Genomic DNA, 17,240 nt, shown 5'->3' with positions numbered 1-17,240 from the left:
TCAAGCATAAATTGTGTAATTTTTAAAATTTTTATTACATTTCTTTTCAGTTGTGTACTTAAATATGACGTGATAGAAACGCTCTATTTTTGTTGTGTTCACGACTGAAAATGAAAATAACTATTCACAATTAAAAAAATTTTAATGAGTTTAATTTTGGCGACCTGTGTTAGCGTGCAGTCAGTCCATTGGTTGCCGCCTTGTACGAGCCGACGTCGGGCTAAGCCGCAGTGACCTTGACCTGAGTCTAAAATGGTCTGGACAACTCGATGGACTTTGCTAGTACAGTATGTCGCGCCGGGTTTCATTTTCACTCACATTTTCACCCCATCGCTCATTTATTGTGTGGTCTACTACTCGTGATTTGCATGTCGCTTGCCCTGACTTCTAAAAACGCTGGGGTCGACTTAGTAAACGTATGGCTGGCTTTCTTATAAGCTTATAAGGTAAAAAGCATATATATTTATTTGCACATACTATACTTCTCTTTCTGCTGTCGCTTAATCGAACATAATCTATAGTATACAAGTAAGTGTGCAATTTCTTGATAATAAAGTGAACAAAAGATAACATTTACAAAACGAAGAAATAGACGTGGGCGTCTGGTAAATCTTAACAATGTAATACATTCCTATAGCAGAAGTAGTGCGACTAAGTGAACACGTTACTTTACAGCATGATGTCAGCACCTCGATCTTGAGCTCAGTGTTAGCCGCTAATGGATGAACATATAGATGTGGAGGGGGAAGTGATATGCCCCGCCTCACAGCTCCATCCTAGTCCCAGTCATATTCAGCGAAGAATATCATCCCAAAGCTATCACGTTAAATGGAGATTCTAAGATGACCAGTATGCGAGATAGCACCTGGCTTAGGACTGAGTCCATTTCGCGCAGTGCGGTCGGGTTAGGCTTCGGCACCCTGAGACCGTTTATCGAAAGAAGAGATTTTTCTGGGAAAATGCATATATTTAAAGTTACAGTAAAATTAAGAAGTTGGTTGCAACAGCCTTATGGTTTCTCAGAAACAAGGATGAGAACAGTTGTACTATAAAGTTATGTCAATCTTTTTTACCTTATAAGTTCCCTTATGGTATAACTCATTGCGTTGTAGTTGTTTTTAAATGTTTCTTAATAGTTTTTGAATAATAACATTATTTGATTTGAAATACGATATCCATTATTCTGAAATGATCGAAAATGGATAGCTGGAAAAAATGTTTTAAATGGAAAAATACGAAGTCCTTTTCTTTCCAATCGAGTAACGAGACGGGCGTTAGGACCCACCTGCGCCTCTCCTCTAGCGCTGTTGCCGGTCCACACTCGTATCTCGCCGCACTTTGCAGCAGCCACAGCCAGCAGCGCGTGGTCACTATCTGTGTGTGAACTGTAGACTATGGCAGCAAACCGGGTGGGCAGACGATTAAATAATAAGACACATTCCCCCAGCAGGGGTAACAGGGAGCCGGGACTGGCGGTACAGAAGAGGCAAGCCCGCGTTACGGTGAAGTATGATAGGAAGGAATTGCAGAGACGCTTGGACGTGGAGAAATGGATCGACGAGCGGCTGGTGGAGCTCTACCTGGGCAGGGTAAGGACCAACACCTTGTAATCCACGTTCCCTCCGCGCTAGTCCTTCTTTTAGTGAGGGGTTTGGGTGGACCTGAGAAAGAACACTGTCTTGTAAAATGTAGCTTGCGCGACGGGGAGATACCGGTAAACGCAAAGACTGATAATTAGGCGGACAACGGCTCCCAAGGGAGGACTGTGATCTAGCAGTTAAGTATAGCGCATGGGATGGTGTCCAGCTCACACATAGCTGCTTTCTGAATAAGAAAGAAAAACAACGAGAAGGTAAACTGAAAGCATTTAAAATGGGTGATGATGGTAAGGTGGCGCACCTGCAAGATGTTGCCCAAGCTGCAAGTTTGGTTTTTTTTTTAATGCCTGAGCTAACAAAATCATCCTCTTCGGATTCTCCAACGGCATGTATGGTTCGTTTTATTTAATTCGAAAGGACACAATTGCTATAACATTCCCATGTTTATATTATAAATAAATTCACAAAAGCCCACTTAAGAGACATACAGTACTGGTTTTTGGGTTTAACGTACAACCACCAGACTAAATACTGGTATTACCGTGAAATTGTTTCTAGTAATCAGAAATATTTTGCTCAACCGTCCGTTATATCTACCCAATTCTTCCTGTACGGGTTCGCAGCTATTCGAGCCTGTCCAGTAAGGAATTGCTGTGTTGGCAGAGACCACCCCGGGCTACAGGGCAGAACATAGCACGGCTCAATTGTGGTTAAAAATAAAGTATTTCCATTACAGGAGTTTTAGAAACATTATTTAATCAAACTTTTGGTTAATTGAGTGGATGGGTACAGATTTGGCTTAAATATAGGAAGCAGTTTATGGTGTGAAGAACCTTGTCAGAACTGGGTGATATTAAGTGTGGTGTCCCTCAGGAGGTTAGTGCTAGGACCACTGCTATTTTTAATATATGTAAATGATCAGAATAGGAATATAAATAAACAACCCAGTTAAGTTTGCAGATGACGCCAAGCTAAAGGTATTGGTAGATCATCTTGAATCTGTTGAATCATTACAGATGGACTTGGAAAGCATACCGTCCCGGGCAGATGAAATTTAATGTAAAGTATTACACGTAGCACATAAAAAGATTTGAATACGCAGTTGGAGTTTTGAAACTTGACAATACACCCCATCAGAAGGACCTAGGAGTCATGGTGGATTCATCACTGTCAACATCCAGACAGTGCTCAGAAGCCATTAAGAAGGCTAACTTAATGTTAGGTTATATGACACAGTGTGAAGAGTATAAGTTACCTGAGTTTATTCTTAAACTTTATTACATATTAGCCATAGTTCCTGTCTAAGACAGGTAATAGAATTATTAAGAAAATGTTTGCTCTTACCCTACTTGTTTCTTTCCATTGTATTAAAATGTGTGATTGTATCTTAACTGGCGCTCTGTCTCTCAAGCAAGTTCCTGTAAAGCCTGCTTCTCAGACTCTGTCATTATTTTTCGAGACACCTTTCTCGCCTCCTGTTCTATTTTATACTTGCCATCTTTGAAGTCAACACTTTCTGCATGTCTCATTCACCTTTAACGTTCTTCATGCCTCTCACACTCCTGCTTCCTCTTTCGTTGTTTCACTAAAAACAGACTGACCAATCAGATTACTCAGAGGGACAGGACACACAGCTCTTAATGTTTTATTACATAGTAAACTAGTGAGACCTCACCTAGTCCAGATAAGAACACCTAGGCTGAATTCCAGGATTGGAGAGGGTAAGATAATGAGGAACGATTAAAAGAGCTGATCTTTTTCAGTTTAAGCAAATTGAGATTAAGAAGTGATATGACAGTACCCTTTAAAATTATGAAAGGAACTAGTACAGTGGATAAATGCTGTTGCTTTAAACTTACTTCAACAAGAACATAGGAGTACAGTTGGAAACTTGTTAAGGGTAAATTTTCCACAAATGTTAAGTTTTTCTTTACATAGAGAACTATAGACACCTGGAATAAGTAAGAAAGTAGTGTGGTAGACAGTAGGATTCTAGAGATATTTAGAACTGAAATTGATGTTTTTTGGAGGAATTAGGTGGATAGGCCTGGTGAGCTTTAAGCTGAATGGCCAGTTCTTGTCATAATTTGTTGAATGTTCAAATGTTAATTTGGATCTTAAAGACGTCTTGCTTTGTTAAAGAAATAATTATGAATTGTTCCCAGGTTATATTTTTTTTATGTTTTAGTGACTCACTTGCATGTGGGAAGTGTGGAGTTATCAGTACTGGACTGTAATCCAAGTGAGCAGAGAACATTAAAATGCCATACAGAGCACCTCCCAGCCTGGAGTTTACATTCCACTGATGAGTGTTATTCCAGCAAATTCTGTTTATTTAGCTAACATTTTTGTCCAAGTGCATTTAGGCAAATACTCTGTTTATGAATGTTTTTTCTCCTCTCTGAGCCTTATTTTTGTTTCCCTTTTCTAAAGCTTTTTAGAGCACTTTGTTTGCTTTCATACTGCATGTTAAACTTTACTGCCCTAACAAGTCTACTAGTCTTTTATAGTGATATCTTTTTATTCTGTAAAACATTTTGTGATAATGTAGTACTGTTGATGGTACAGTCTTTGACAAAGTGAGCAAAATGTGATGTGACCATTTGTGAAGTATTTCAATAACTATCCCATAAGTGTAAGCACACCATGAGTTAAGCATGCTCGCACTTAATGAAAAACAGACAGCTTCAATTTGAAAGTGGAATGGTAATGACTATTATGTAAATGTCTAAGAAGTAGCAGCCTTATATCTGATTCTGCACTCATTGGGCAACTGCAAAAGTGGAGGAATCTGAATTTTACAAAAACAAAGTTTATTTCTGTAACACACAAGACATGTAGCTTAAAATGCTTTACAAAATGTCAAAGACAAAAATGCAAGACAAACAGAAAAGCAAAAAATTAAAAATAAGTATATGAATGAATACATGAAATGCCCAAAATATTAAATAAGAATAAATCAATGCACACAGATATACAGGTGATAGATGCAGCAGGGTCCTTCATTATGGATTTGTTTTTAAATCTCTTAGATTATAATAAGTCCAATGCTATGGTCAAATGGCCAGGGATAACTGAACAAATAAAAGAAAAAAATCCAGCTACCAAGATTCTGGGTTAAAACAAATATTTGCCAGGGCGCTAAGGCTATAAGACCACCCAGTCCCCACTGCGCATTTTAACTAACATACAAATGAAGATATGGATGTTTTGAAGTGGTTTGTTCATTTTTGGGAGGTGGAGATACTGTAGATTTATCAGCAACAGGATGAAAAGGCTTCCCACCAGTGTGTGAGCCTTAGATGTGATAGAGTGGGCAGCAGATAGATGATCACTTGAGGTCCACAATCTCTAAAACTGCACAAACAAGTTATTGTGTACCTGCTACACACACTCTGGAGCGTACATCTGTCAGTGCAATATTCAAGTTTTGTTACATATGTCATACATTTCCCCATTTTATTTTGTCTCCCAGTTGCCATGCAATTATACACCCTGGGAGAGTTTGATTTCCTAGTAAATGCATTTTATTGATCTGTTGCATTGGGTGCTTTGCTGTCTCATGGCTGTAGGCATGTGGATTGAATTCCCAGTCTGACCATGGTCTTTATAAAATCTGTGTGTTTCTCTTGTTCATGTGTGCATTTCTCCATGTATCAGAGTTTTTTCTTGCATGTTAAAGTCACATTATGTTCACTGGCTCAGTTTGATTGCAAAGTGATTTAGCCCAGCCATAGACTGCTGTCCCATGCAATTTTGAAATCTAAAAAATATTCAGAATGTAACAGGGTGTATGGCCATCCCCTGTACAAATAATGACTTGATTTACTTAAATTCTGTTGAAATCATTTTGTTAACACAAGGATATGTGCCTAATTTTTTTGGCCATAGATAACCAAGGTCAATTCAGTTTTCAGTTGTGCATATTTTGAATTTTGAATTTTTATTGTTTTTATTATTTTCCTCCACTTTTGATCTCCTAGTGAATGGAAGCAGTCCTATGCAGCTTTAAGATGTGTTGCTGTGTTGATGGATGGCTATAATCTGTCTTTTTGTAAGTGTGCTTGAGTTTTCATTCTGATGGACCGTAGACTCTTCCAGGGTTGGTTCCTGCTATGTTTACTCTCCAACTTTATATTACCATGCACCAAAAATGCTACTTTGCTATTGTTTTCCTGGTATAGAAGGATGAAACTGCTGAATTATGTGTGATGTAAACCCAAATTTAGGGTGGGTATTGAGATGGTACCCACAATCTTTAGAACAATATTTGATTTGATTGGTTTTGAAGAATAAAGTATGACATGCATGATGTTCCAGTTGGATCTTTTTTAGGAGTCATGTGTTGTCCTCACACTTTAGACCAGTGCAGAGTTTGAGAGGCAGAGGTCAATAAGCTACCTGGTAATTTGGCAGCCAGCGAGTTATATCATTATCCAAACGCCTTAAATCAGTTCAGATTGAGGTTGTAGTGTAGAGGGCAGGTAGAGCCTATCCCTGCAGCATTAGCACAAACAGGAACCAACCCTATGTGGAGTGTTTTGGGAAGTGCTATATACTGAGGAAAATCTGTTAACCAATTTTGGGTGTTATCATTGGCAACCGCTAAGTAAACTCCACAATCTGTAAATGTGTAATGTAGGAATTGTATTTAATCTCACCAGGTTTTCTTCTGCATCCCAAAGATGTGTATGTTCAGCTGGTGCTTCTAAATTGACCCAATGTGGATTGGTAGCCCATTAAGGACTGGCTTCTGGTCTGTACCCAGTGGTGTTGGAACAGGCACAAGCTGCCTTCAGTCCTAATAAGTGGGCTGGAAAATGGATGCAAGTTACAGAGAAGACTGTAGAAATCAAATCCTTAGGAGCTAGTCTCCTCAAACTCTTTCATGACTGTAATTTTGGTAAAGTTTAATAAGAAAAAATGTCGGATTTACAGAAATGCAAGAACTGTATTAAAGCCCAAAATATCAGCAGGTGAAAGGTTAAAGGTAACAAAAATAAGAACAGGACCTCAACCAATTGTACCATCGACACTTAAAACTGTATAGGGTGGCCCAAACAGCAGGCCCTGAGGGTGAAAATGAAGACCATAGGGCACCTGTTCCATTTAGTAATATTAGAAATTAAATTGATAAGCTTAATGGTAAAATTCAGTGAAATTAAAGTATGATGATTATCTTTAAACATTATCCATTATTCCTGTTTACCAAATCCTCGCTAATGTATGCAGATGAGGCAGTATAACCATCCATTCAAATCATGACCTCACTGAGTTTTACAATGAATGAATAAAATAGGCCTTTATCAATGCATTTAAGATCTTTAGTCTTGTTGCTGTTTTGATCGTTCTATTTTGCCATGTCTATGTCTTCGATGTTAGGATTATTTTTATCACCATTGTTGTTGACCTTGTTATTGTTGGATTTGGAAGACCACCTTAACAGGACTGGTGTACATCATCAATTGTTAAGACCAGTCATCACTACTATACAAAAATAATATCAATCAATACAAGAGGCTAATGGAGACCAAACAGTAGTATTGAGTTTGAGTGTTTATTATCTTAAATCCCATATTTTGCCTCCTTAGGCGAGCGGAGTGACTAAATAAAGTATCTGGTGGTGCCAGCCCCGCTCTTTACCGTTGCCATTAAAAGTGGTTTTCATTTGTCCTTGGGCCTCTTAAGCAAGGTGGTGCAAACCCAATCATTTTACTTGGGTTCAAAGTGCACCGTCACTCTAACAACTGACCAGAAAATGTTTTGTAAACTCTTTATGATTCAGCAGAGGACTTTCTGTCTGTCTCTCTGTGTACTGTACTGTACATTTCTAAACCAGTGTAATACAGTTCAGGGTTTTGGAAAGCAAGAGCCTGAGTCAGAGACAACTCATTCCAGGACAGTGTGCTACAGTGTCTATCACTAGGCCCTCATCAGGTGTGTCAGACTTGCTCAGAGTGCTCCTGAGAACATACAAATTGAGACAGTGTGATTAGTTCTACTTTATTTTAAAATGCTTCATTATTGCTTAAATTGCATTTTTTTGGAAAAATATTTCACTTGCAATATGTTATTTATCATGGAATTTGTGGCCTGTGAGATGAGCTTTTTATAGACCACCGTAACAAATGACTGATATTGCGGTGTCCTTGAGACTATTTTGTGAGGTTGAGAGCACAATATATTAAACATGGATTGAAATTGCTCTAAGGCAGCTTCGTTTTCTCTCCTTCTAGTTTTTAACTCAACATGATTCAGTTCAAGGTTGTTGGAAGTCTGTGCTTATCTAGGTTATATGGGGCATAAGATAAGAACTGACACAGCGTGAAGTGCCAGTCCATTGCAGGGTGTTCACCCAGTGTTACTCACAATGGGCCAAATTAGATTTTTCAGTCATTCTAACTTCCATGTCTTTGAGATGTTTAATGAAAACCTGAAGAGAAATGGGGAGAAAGTGCAAATCTACCCAAAAGATCTGAACAGGCATGAGAGTCTGACCCATGACTATGGAATAGTGAAGCAGCAGTGCTAAACTCTGTGCTTCCATGCTGAACACATTCTGAATGTATTTCTGGCCTTTTTGGATTTACTGATAACACCTGTGTGGTATGGATTTTATATAAATAACTTAATCTTGAACACAGCCTTTAAATCCCATTCATGACTTTGTGGATTAAGCATTATTTCCATGTAGCAGTGTGGGTCCCTCAGTCTTCCTTCTACAACTCATACAGTATGTACACGTTAGGCTAATAACCCTAAAGTGCCCGGTTGAGGGTGTGGACATGAGTGTGCCCTGTAATGGACTGGCTCCTCTCTGGCACCATGTTTAGATTAAGTGATTTTTAGAATATTGTGTTATACTTCATATTATTTTCTTATGTACTATTAGTAATTAGGTTTTGCATTCTATAAGGCATTTTGTTTTATTGGTGTAATGGATAACACAGTTATCATGATGATGTATATAGGAAAAGAGAAATTTATAGATAACTACTAACACAATCTAGAATGATAATTATTCTAATGGTAGGCAGTGTGGTATAGTGGTTAAGGCTTTGGACTTAAGGGCCTGAGGTTGTAGGTTCAAATCCCACTACTGACACTGTGTGACCATAAGCAAGTCACTTAAGCAGCTTGTGTTTCAATAAGGGAAAAAATAAATAAATGTAACCAATTGTTTCTCAAATGTTGTAAGGAGATTTGCATAGCCAAATAACTAATAATAACAGCAATAATGATAATAATTTTAAATTCCCAGCTAAAAAATTGTGAAGGAGCAAGTCACAATGAGGGGCAGACAGAGATGGCAACTGGTCTGATTTCTCAAAGAACTTTGTTAATGTAATTAGTTTAAATTACAGAATACATAAAAGACCGCAAAAGAAAATTGAAAGGAAATCAAAATTATATTTACACACAATAAAATAATCTATAATATTGAAATGAAGCCTGATTTGGGTTAATATCTTGCATATTTTATAAAATTGTGGGACAGTTTCTTCAATGACCAGAGGTTATTTTACAGTAATAAACAATTCTTCACTTTTTAAATCACATTGTTCCTCTGCATATGTTTTTATATATACATTAATAAGATAATGATTAAAAAAAATGCAGGTGGAGTTTAAACTTTGATGCCATTGAACTGCAGACATAACAGACATCCATCTGTACTATTCTACAACTTCTGCAGATCAACAGTAACATTACACATATGTGAGACGTCATCATGATTTTCTCAGGTACATTCAATAAAATTTTCTGGACCTTGGGGCAATGAGATCAATTAATAAAGCCATACATCCTTAAGAAAGAATTTCTTCTCTGTCTGTCAGTGACTTGACCAAGGGCATGTAGTTTTAGACAGATTGATACATATATATTTTGTACTGCTCTATTTATTTTGATAATGCTGCAAATAAATGTCTCAGTATAACAAGAAGACTGGCTGCATACATATAGCAGAGTAATTAAACTCTCAACTTAAACCCATTATTTTTATTCATTTTGAATTAGTCTTATCTTAAATGCTTTGCGGGCTTCTTGGTATCTGGATTTGCGATAATGTTCAGTGTTTAGACAAAATAATTGCTTTGCCAAGCAGTATTCCCCAAATATGCATTTTCACTAGGTACATTTCAGCAGTGAAGATGCAGTGAGGTTTTGGTGAGCCTTGCTGTCTTTTCACCCTCAAGCTGTGTTTTGTTTTTATGCTGCTAAAGAAGAGCTTCATTCGAGCTGGCATGATAGTATTTGATGTTTCCAGTGAGCAGCTCTCAGTGTGGGGCCTAAGTAACAAGCTTTCTTTTTATGTTTCCACTTGTACATAATACATCACAAAGCTCCAGTGTGACTAGATTGCTTCCACTTGAGCCTGTCGCCCTACTGGCATTGCACCCACCCAATCCTCACCCTACATCTTGTGGGTGATGAACCTACATGCCAGCTCCACATAGCTTTCTTCAAATCTGCCTAAATAGGCTACAGGGGTCACCCAGCCACCAGGCCCTGGCCAGAAAATGCCACTGCAAAGCCAGGGTCTAAAACTGGGTCCTAGTTAACACTGATCCTTTCAAGCTTCTCTGATTTTTATAAGGCTATTCATAGAGGTCAGTTTTTGTCTGGCCTCACCTCTTAGGCTAATTTGTTGCCAGCTTTGTGAGTACAGGTCTCCAGCATAGCTCTATAGATTATTGAGGTGCATAATGTTGCACAGAAGACGTGGGACAGTGCCACTGACCGACTGGACTGATGATAGTCTACCTTTTTAAAAATTGTTTATAATTGGTGAAAATGTACTTGTGCCTTAATTTTGTTGATGTTATGAAAAAAAAAAAAAAAGACAAGATTTTCTTGGCTTAGGTATTGATATATGTACAGTATGTATTATACTAGCTGAAGTACCCAATGTTGCCTGGGCATAAATAAACGGGTTTGGGGAACTGTCTTGAAACAGTCTAGAAATTCAACAACATAACCGATGGTAAGACAAAAAGGCTTTCACTGTTGTAATACAGAGAGACATTGAAATTGTTATCCAAATTAATAGAGAAGAAAATGCTGTAGGTGCTTGTTGTCGATGAGATTCCGCTTTGGTGTACTGATGATGATATCCTTTCATCAGCCCCAGCTCCCCCCCTGCTGGTGGTCCCTGCATCGGCACTGTTTTTTTTAGTAACCCCTTCAATATGACATATACAATATGTTTTAAGTGGGACCAATGGAAGGCAAATGCAGAATTTCATGAAAATCAGTTTAGCCTTTTTTGCATGAGTAGCAAACAAACATCCAAATGGCTTGCAATTTTAATTGTGTTTATGTGCGCATATACTAATAAGATAAATATTTAGATATATTAGTTTTTCTTTGTTTTGCATCATAGCACCATGAACTTTATCACTTATTTAACAATATTTTTGTAATGTTCATTTTTTGGATTATTCTTTATTTTTTGTGTGTCAACCCCCCCAAAACCCCATGTTGTTTTTTCATGGCTGTTGTCATTTTGAGCTTGCTGCTTTGACACAATCACATATTGCTAAAGGACGGCTACTGTCTGGAAGTCGTGCCAGCTGACATCATTGTTGCAGTGCTGTTTAAAAGTAGTAATTGCCCAATATTCTGGACTTTTAAACAAGGAGCTTTGTGCTAATTTAGTGGGTTTTTTTTTTTTGAAGATGTTTATGACAAACATGTTTTCTTTATACATTTTGATTTTGTTATTGAGCTTTCCTGACTTTCCGGCTATTCTGCCTCTGACATAGTCTTTTTGATTATCCATCTCCTAGTCTTTTGTTCTTCAGTCCTTTTTGTCTTTCCTTTAATAGTACAGGTGACAAGAGGTTGTGCTCCATTTGCCAAAGGGTTCCCATTCCACAGCCCTCTTGGATAAGCTTAGGCCAGTGTACAATCATTAAACCACTTAGAAGTAGCAATGTGGATGCTGTCCTAGTTGTAGAACAGTGGACCAAATTTTATGTAACAGTTTCTTCTTTTATACAATACAGTATGTTGTTTTGAATAGCATGTTCAGTACTAATGCAGATTGGTAAGAAGTACTGTATCATACCAAATCCTGGGACCACCAGTTTTGCTACCTAACCTGTTTACCTGAGACAATGACACATTCTTCCAAGGGATGTAGGATTTTCCTGTCCCGCCATTCTGCTTGCAGTCTAATGGCAGTAAGATGATTAAGGATATGCAATTCCAATAAGAACATTGTGGAATCTTGTATGGCAGCAGGTCAGGCCAGTTTTCATTGTGAAAGGTTAGCAGATTAGAAGGCTGATAGACCATAAGTGAGGCAACTTATTCAGACCAGCTGTCTTTCCCAAACAATGCCAGTGCTTTGGGCACACCTATGATTAGTTATTGGTTTTTTCTCTCCTTATTCCTACAAATCACTATTGAACATTTTTGTACTGTGTCCTTTTATAGAATTTATAGAGTTTCTCCCCATGCTTCTTTTTCCTTAACCAATTGTTTTGCTGCACAAATTAAAAACTGTAAAGCAGCGGTTCTTAAACTTTTTAGGTTTGCGGACCACCAGATTTGAATTTTGTTTTACACGGACCACCAATTACTTGACAAAGTAATTTTAGCATATTTACCATTGTTATCATGTCTATTGATCATGAGGTCTTTACGTTACGTTTTTATTCATTTTCACCTACAATAAACATACAACGGAATTTCTAACACTTAAACTAACAGTATATTATACTCAATTAGTAATGGTGATTGCCAGGGGGTGGAATGTCAGATATAGTTCAATGTGATGGGTGTGCCTGTTTGTTTGCACAAAGGCGAGGAACATTCGGCTCGATGTTGGTGAGATTTAATCACAGATCAGCCTCCACATCCAACTTGTTTCTGTACTTCGTTTTGATAGCTGTGAGTGTGGAAAACCCAGCTTCACATAAATATGTGGTCGCGAAGGGCATCAGCAAGCGGATGGCTTTGTCGGCAAGCTGCGGATACTGCTTCTGGGCCTTGATCCAGAACTCAGGTAGGGGGCGCATTTTAAAATCAGCTGCCAATGTGCCATCGCAGGATAGCTCCAGCAACTGTTCTCGTTCAGAAACTGTCAGACTTTGTGGAAGTGCCCCAGTGTCCACTGCAAATGGATTTCGAGCCCAGTTGTTGTTATTTACGGTCGTGGGACCGTAGGTATGGAATTGTTGTTGCAAGCCTGCCAAATGTTCTTCGATATCTGATCTTGCAACATTGTCAAGAGCAAAGGTACTCTCTTTGAGGTAACTGTCCAGGTTTGGGAAGGCGGAAAAATCCAATTTCTGGATACAGTTCTGCAACCACTTCAATTTCTTCACCATTGATGCAATTTTGTCGTGGACGTCATAGATGGTGACATTTCCCTGTAACCCTCTGTTGAGATCATTCAGACGTGAAAAAATATCTGCCAGGTAAGCAAGCAGAGAAATCCATGCTGGATCATCCAAGGATGCGCAGTGTTGAAATGGATGGTTGGTGAAGAAAATCCGGACTTCTTCCCGTAACTCAAATAATCGGGTAAGGACCTTTCCTCTGGATAGCCATCTTACTTCAGTGTGCAAGAGTAATTGTAAGTGAGTACTTCCCATTTCTTGGCAAATAATATGGAATAGTCGGAATTGAAGCAGACGAGCTTTAATGTAATTCACAACTTTCACTGCCGTGTCCAAGACATTCTTGAGGCGTGGGGGCATTTTCTTTGTTGCTAAAGCCTCTCGATGGATGCTGCAGTGGATCCAAACAACATCTGGTGCAATTTCTTTCACTCTGGCAATCAGTCCACTGTTTATTCCTGACATTGCTCTGGCACCATCAGTGCATATTCCTGCACATTTCTCCCAAGGAATGCCATTCTCATTGATGAACGAGGATAATACACCAAACACTAGCTCTGCGGTTGTGTTTGATGGCAATGGACAACAAAAAAGGAGTTCTTCCAGCACTTTCTCGTTCCAAATGTATCTGACATACACGAGAAGATTAGCCTGACTGGCAATATCTGTCGACTCATCCAATTGCAATGAGTAAAACTTGCTGTTTTTCACGCGATGTACAAGAGTCTGTTGGACATCATTTGCCATATCAGAAATTCGAAGCGAGACAGTATCATTTGACAGTGGCACTACATTCAGTTCACTAGCAATTTTTTCACCACACATTATTGTCACTAGTTGCTTTGCAGCGGGTAAAATGAACTCTTCTCCAATGGTGTGTGGCTTGCCCGCCTTTGCAATAAGGTTGCTCACAACGTAAGATGCTTCCAAGGCTTTCATGTTGATACTTGTAGCCTTTTTCATTATCTTCTTACCGCCTTTCAATTCAGACAGCTTATGGAGGAAATACTCTCGCGGCTTTTCCTGTACTGCTCCATGTTTGTCTGTATATGGCGGTTTAATTTTGCAGATTTCATACATTCATTAGAAAGCACTTCATAGCACAAAACGCACTGTGGCTTTGGCTTGTTTTCATCGTCAATGCAGGTGAATCCATAGTCAACATATTTTACATCGTATTTTCTCACCACTTTTTTTCGTTTATTTCCGTGTTTCTGACTGACACGGAGGGCACTTTTATTAGCTGCACCACTTTCAGTTTCAGCAACATGGGAATTATCTGAATAGCCGTCCACGTCAGACTCACGTTGTCCTTCTATTTCTTGTTGACATGCACCGTCTTCCTGACAACTTTCTTGCATTTCTTCCTGGTCAGGTTTTCGCCTTTTCGTTGGCAAAAATCCACTTTTAAGCCACTGATCCATTGAGGATTCTTTATTCTTCCAATCTCCACAGCAGAATATAAAATTTACATATTAAATAAAATTCAGTATCATTAAACCCTTTATCTGCAGCTCTTACCTTAACAAAGTATTCCAGCAAATTAATTAATGAACCCCATGTAAATAAATTCACGGCAGGCTGTGTACACTATATACTGCTAGGTAAATTTCACACAGGTGCGTTATTACTAAACTGTGGATAAAACAACCTTAAAAGTAATTGCTAGGTCTCAATAAAATTCTTTCTTGACATTACTTTTTTATTACATTATTACTAATTAGAATTATGACACTTATAAATGTACTATAAATATTTATAAACATAGATCTTAGCTATTTTTATAAATAAATAAGAACATATTCGCGGACCACCAATTAGCCTACCACGGACCACCAGAGGGCCGTGGACCACATTTTATGAACTGCTGCTGTAAAGCTTTGTGAATTTGAATATGCTTTCTTTTTGTTCATATTTGAATTAAACAAATATTTTATGCATTGATGAAATCATCTTTGGAATAACTGGATTATAGAAGGTCAATGTGTGCAAATAACCATTAAAAAGTCATAATCGTAAATTGTGTGTTACTTTTTTTTTTTTTGTTTTACAATGCTTATTGTATTAAAATAATCCAAAAGTAAGTTATACATTCCCACTTTCAGAAATGTCATTCCTTCAGTTTGCCAGCCCACTTAATGTAGAATGCCAGCACCTATCCCCGCAGAACTGAATGTGAAGCTCAATCAAGCCAGTCCATCACAGAGCACAGTTAAACACTCACCAGCATTCGCTCACATGGGTACAATTTTAGAGTTGATAAGTCAACTTAAATCTGTGTATATTTGGGAAGGGAAAGAAAAAAATAAGTGCTTGGAGGAAAATCTATATAGATACAAGGTGTTGGAGCAAAATGTACCCAAGTAGTGAACAGGCCTAAAAATTTAAGTCCAAGTCCATGTACTAACCACAGTTTAAGTTTATGAAGTTTTTGCAAGAGTATTCATTAGATAGATAGATAGATAGATAGATAGATAGATAGATAGATTATGTAACGTTTTTAAAATAAAACATCAAACAGTTGGAATTTCATAAAACTCTTTTTATTATGAATATCCTCCAAAGTCCATGCATAGCTATAAATATAAACCTAAACTGAAAAGGTCAGAATGGTAATCCCATAAGTAACTGGTTCAGGGTTTCACTGGACAGGACTGGTGTGAGGTTTGAATTTTCAGTTCTGTTGTTTTCTTTTTCTCAATTCCTACTACTGAAGTTTGTTAGTCTACTGTCCGATTGTCCAGGAAGGCGTGGGAAACCAGCATACTCGGGTATTTGGGAACTGACCTTGCAGTTTCAGTTGATGGATGTCAGAAATAAAGTGGAATTTAGACTTGTGTTTGCCAACTCATTTAATTAAAGATCAAAATAGGGTGGGCAGCACAGCGGCGCTGCTGCATCTTAGATCCAGTATCTTAGGTTCATATCCTATCTTTGTGGAGTTTTTTTTTCCCGGTTATTCTGGTTTCCTTTCAAGCTTCAAATATGTGTATATTACATTGATAGGTGATCCTAATCTGTCCCCATGTGTATTAATATGTGTGACTGGCCTTGTTGCACACATGGACTCTGGCTGCTCACAATCTTTTGAACCAGGCGATTTTGAGAATGTTTTGTTATGGTATATTCCAAGAGATACAAGAAACATGACATTTACATTTATTTGCTTAGCAAATGCTTTTATTCAAAGCAACTTACAAAAGAGGTCAACATAATTGAGTAGGCATCAGTCTTGGGGACAGTTAGGGAACAAGTATTACAGAACAAGGTTACAAAATTGGTAACCACAATTGAAGGGCTTAGAAAAAAAATATGAGCAAGTTACATTTCCTAGATTACAAAAACCTATCCATTACACAGAAATTCATCAAATAAGTCTTCTTAAACACAGTGTGGGAGTCAGATAGATGGAGATGGTGAGCTCATTCCACCAGCACAGAGTCTGGATTGGGATTTGATGCCACACAGAGGTGGCATCATGAGATGCCTTTCCTCAGCAGACGTGAGTGGTTGAGATGGACCATAGGACCTCACAAGTGTCTCTGTATACATTGTTGTTGACTACTCTGTGGCCAAGCATCAATAGTTTGAACCTAATACAAGCTGCTTCAGGGAGCCAATATAGCGATTTGAAAACGGGAGCAATTGCTGGTTGAACACCAGATGTGCCACTGCATTTTGAATTGTCTGCAGTGGCCTGGTGACATATCTTGGTACTCCTACCAGAAGTGAGTTGCAGTAGTCCAGACATGAAAAGGACAAAGTCTGGACCAAGAGTTGTGCTGTTTTCTCTGTCAACTACAGTCTGATCTTGCGGGTAATGTATAGAGTGAATCTGCAAGACCAATACACCATCGTAACGTGAAGAACAGTTGGCCATCAATCACCACCCCAAGGTTGCGTACAGACTTGGAGGGTATTGATGATAATGAGCCATGAGATGCAATATTAATTCTGTTAGTCCTCAGTGCAGCATTTGACACTGTCAGACATGACATTCTATTGTCCAGAATGGAGAACATGCTGGGTATCTCTGGCACTGCCCTCCAGTGGTTCAAGTCCTATCTGACTGATAGGCAAGAGTGTGTTAATCTTGGCAACAGCAGATCCAGCTCTGTGCCAGTCACACAAGGTGTTCCTCAGGGCACTGTCCTCAGCCCTCTTCTCTTCTGTATTTATATGCTTCCCCTTGGCCATATGATTCGTAGCTATGGACTGGGTTATCATTTTTATGCAGATGACACTCAACTCTATTTCAATCTCAAAAGTGCAACTTCACAGTTTTCTCAGC

At 38.4% G+C, this 17,240-nt stretch overlaps 1 protein-coding gene and 1 long non-coding RNA gene across 2 annotated transcripts in view; one reads left to right on the top strand and one right to left on the bottom strand.

Moving 5' to 3' along the window:
* Positions 1–17,240, bottom strand: part of LOC127525901 (uncharacterized) — a 508,475-nt gene that overhangs the window by 268,311 nt on the left and 222,924 nt on the right. The window lies entirely within an intron of this gene.
* The window catches only part of ppp1r14ab (protein phosphatase 1, regulatory (inhibitor) subunit 14Ab), a 104,160-nt gene continuing 88,222 nt past the window's right edge, over positions 1,303–17,240 (top strand). Inside the window, exon 1 of the mRNA XM_028797334.2 lies at positions 1,303–1,589. Coding sequence (XP_028653167.1) covers positions 1,395–1,589 — 195 coding nt within the window. The 5' untranslated portion in view covers positions 1,303–1,394. The remainder of the gene's footprint in view (positions 1,590–17,240) is intronic.

This window comes from Erpetoichthys calabaricus, chromosome 1 (genome assembly GCF_900747795.2).
Source record: "Erpetoichthys calabaricus chromosome 1, fErpCal1.3, whole genome shotgun sequence".
Taxonomy (NCBI): domain Eukaryota; kingdom Metazoa; phylum Chordata; class Cladistia; order Polypteriformes; family Polypteridae; genus Erpetoichthys; species Erpetoichthys calabaricus.
The sequence above is the reverse complement of the archived record's forward strand: the minus strand, read 5'-3'. Positions and strand labels throughout refer to the sequence as shown.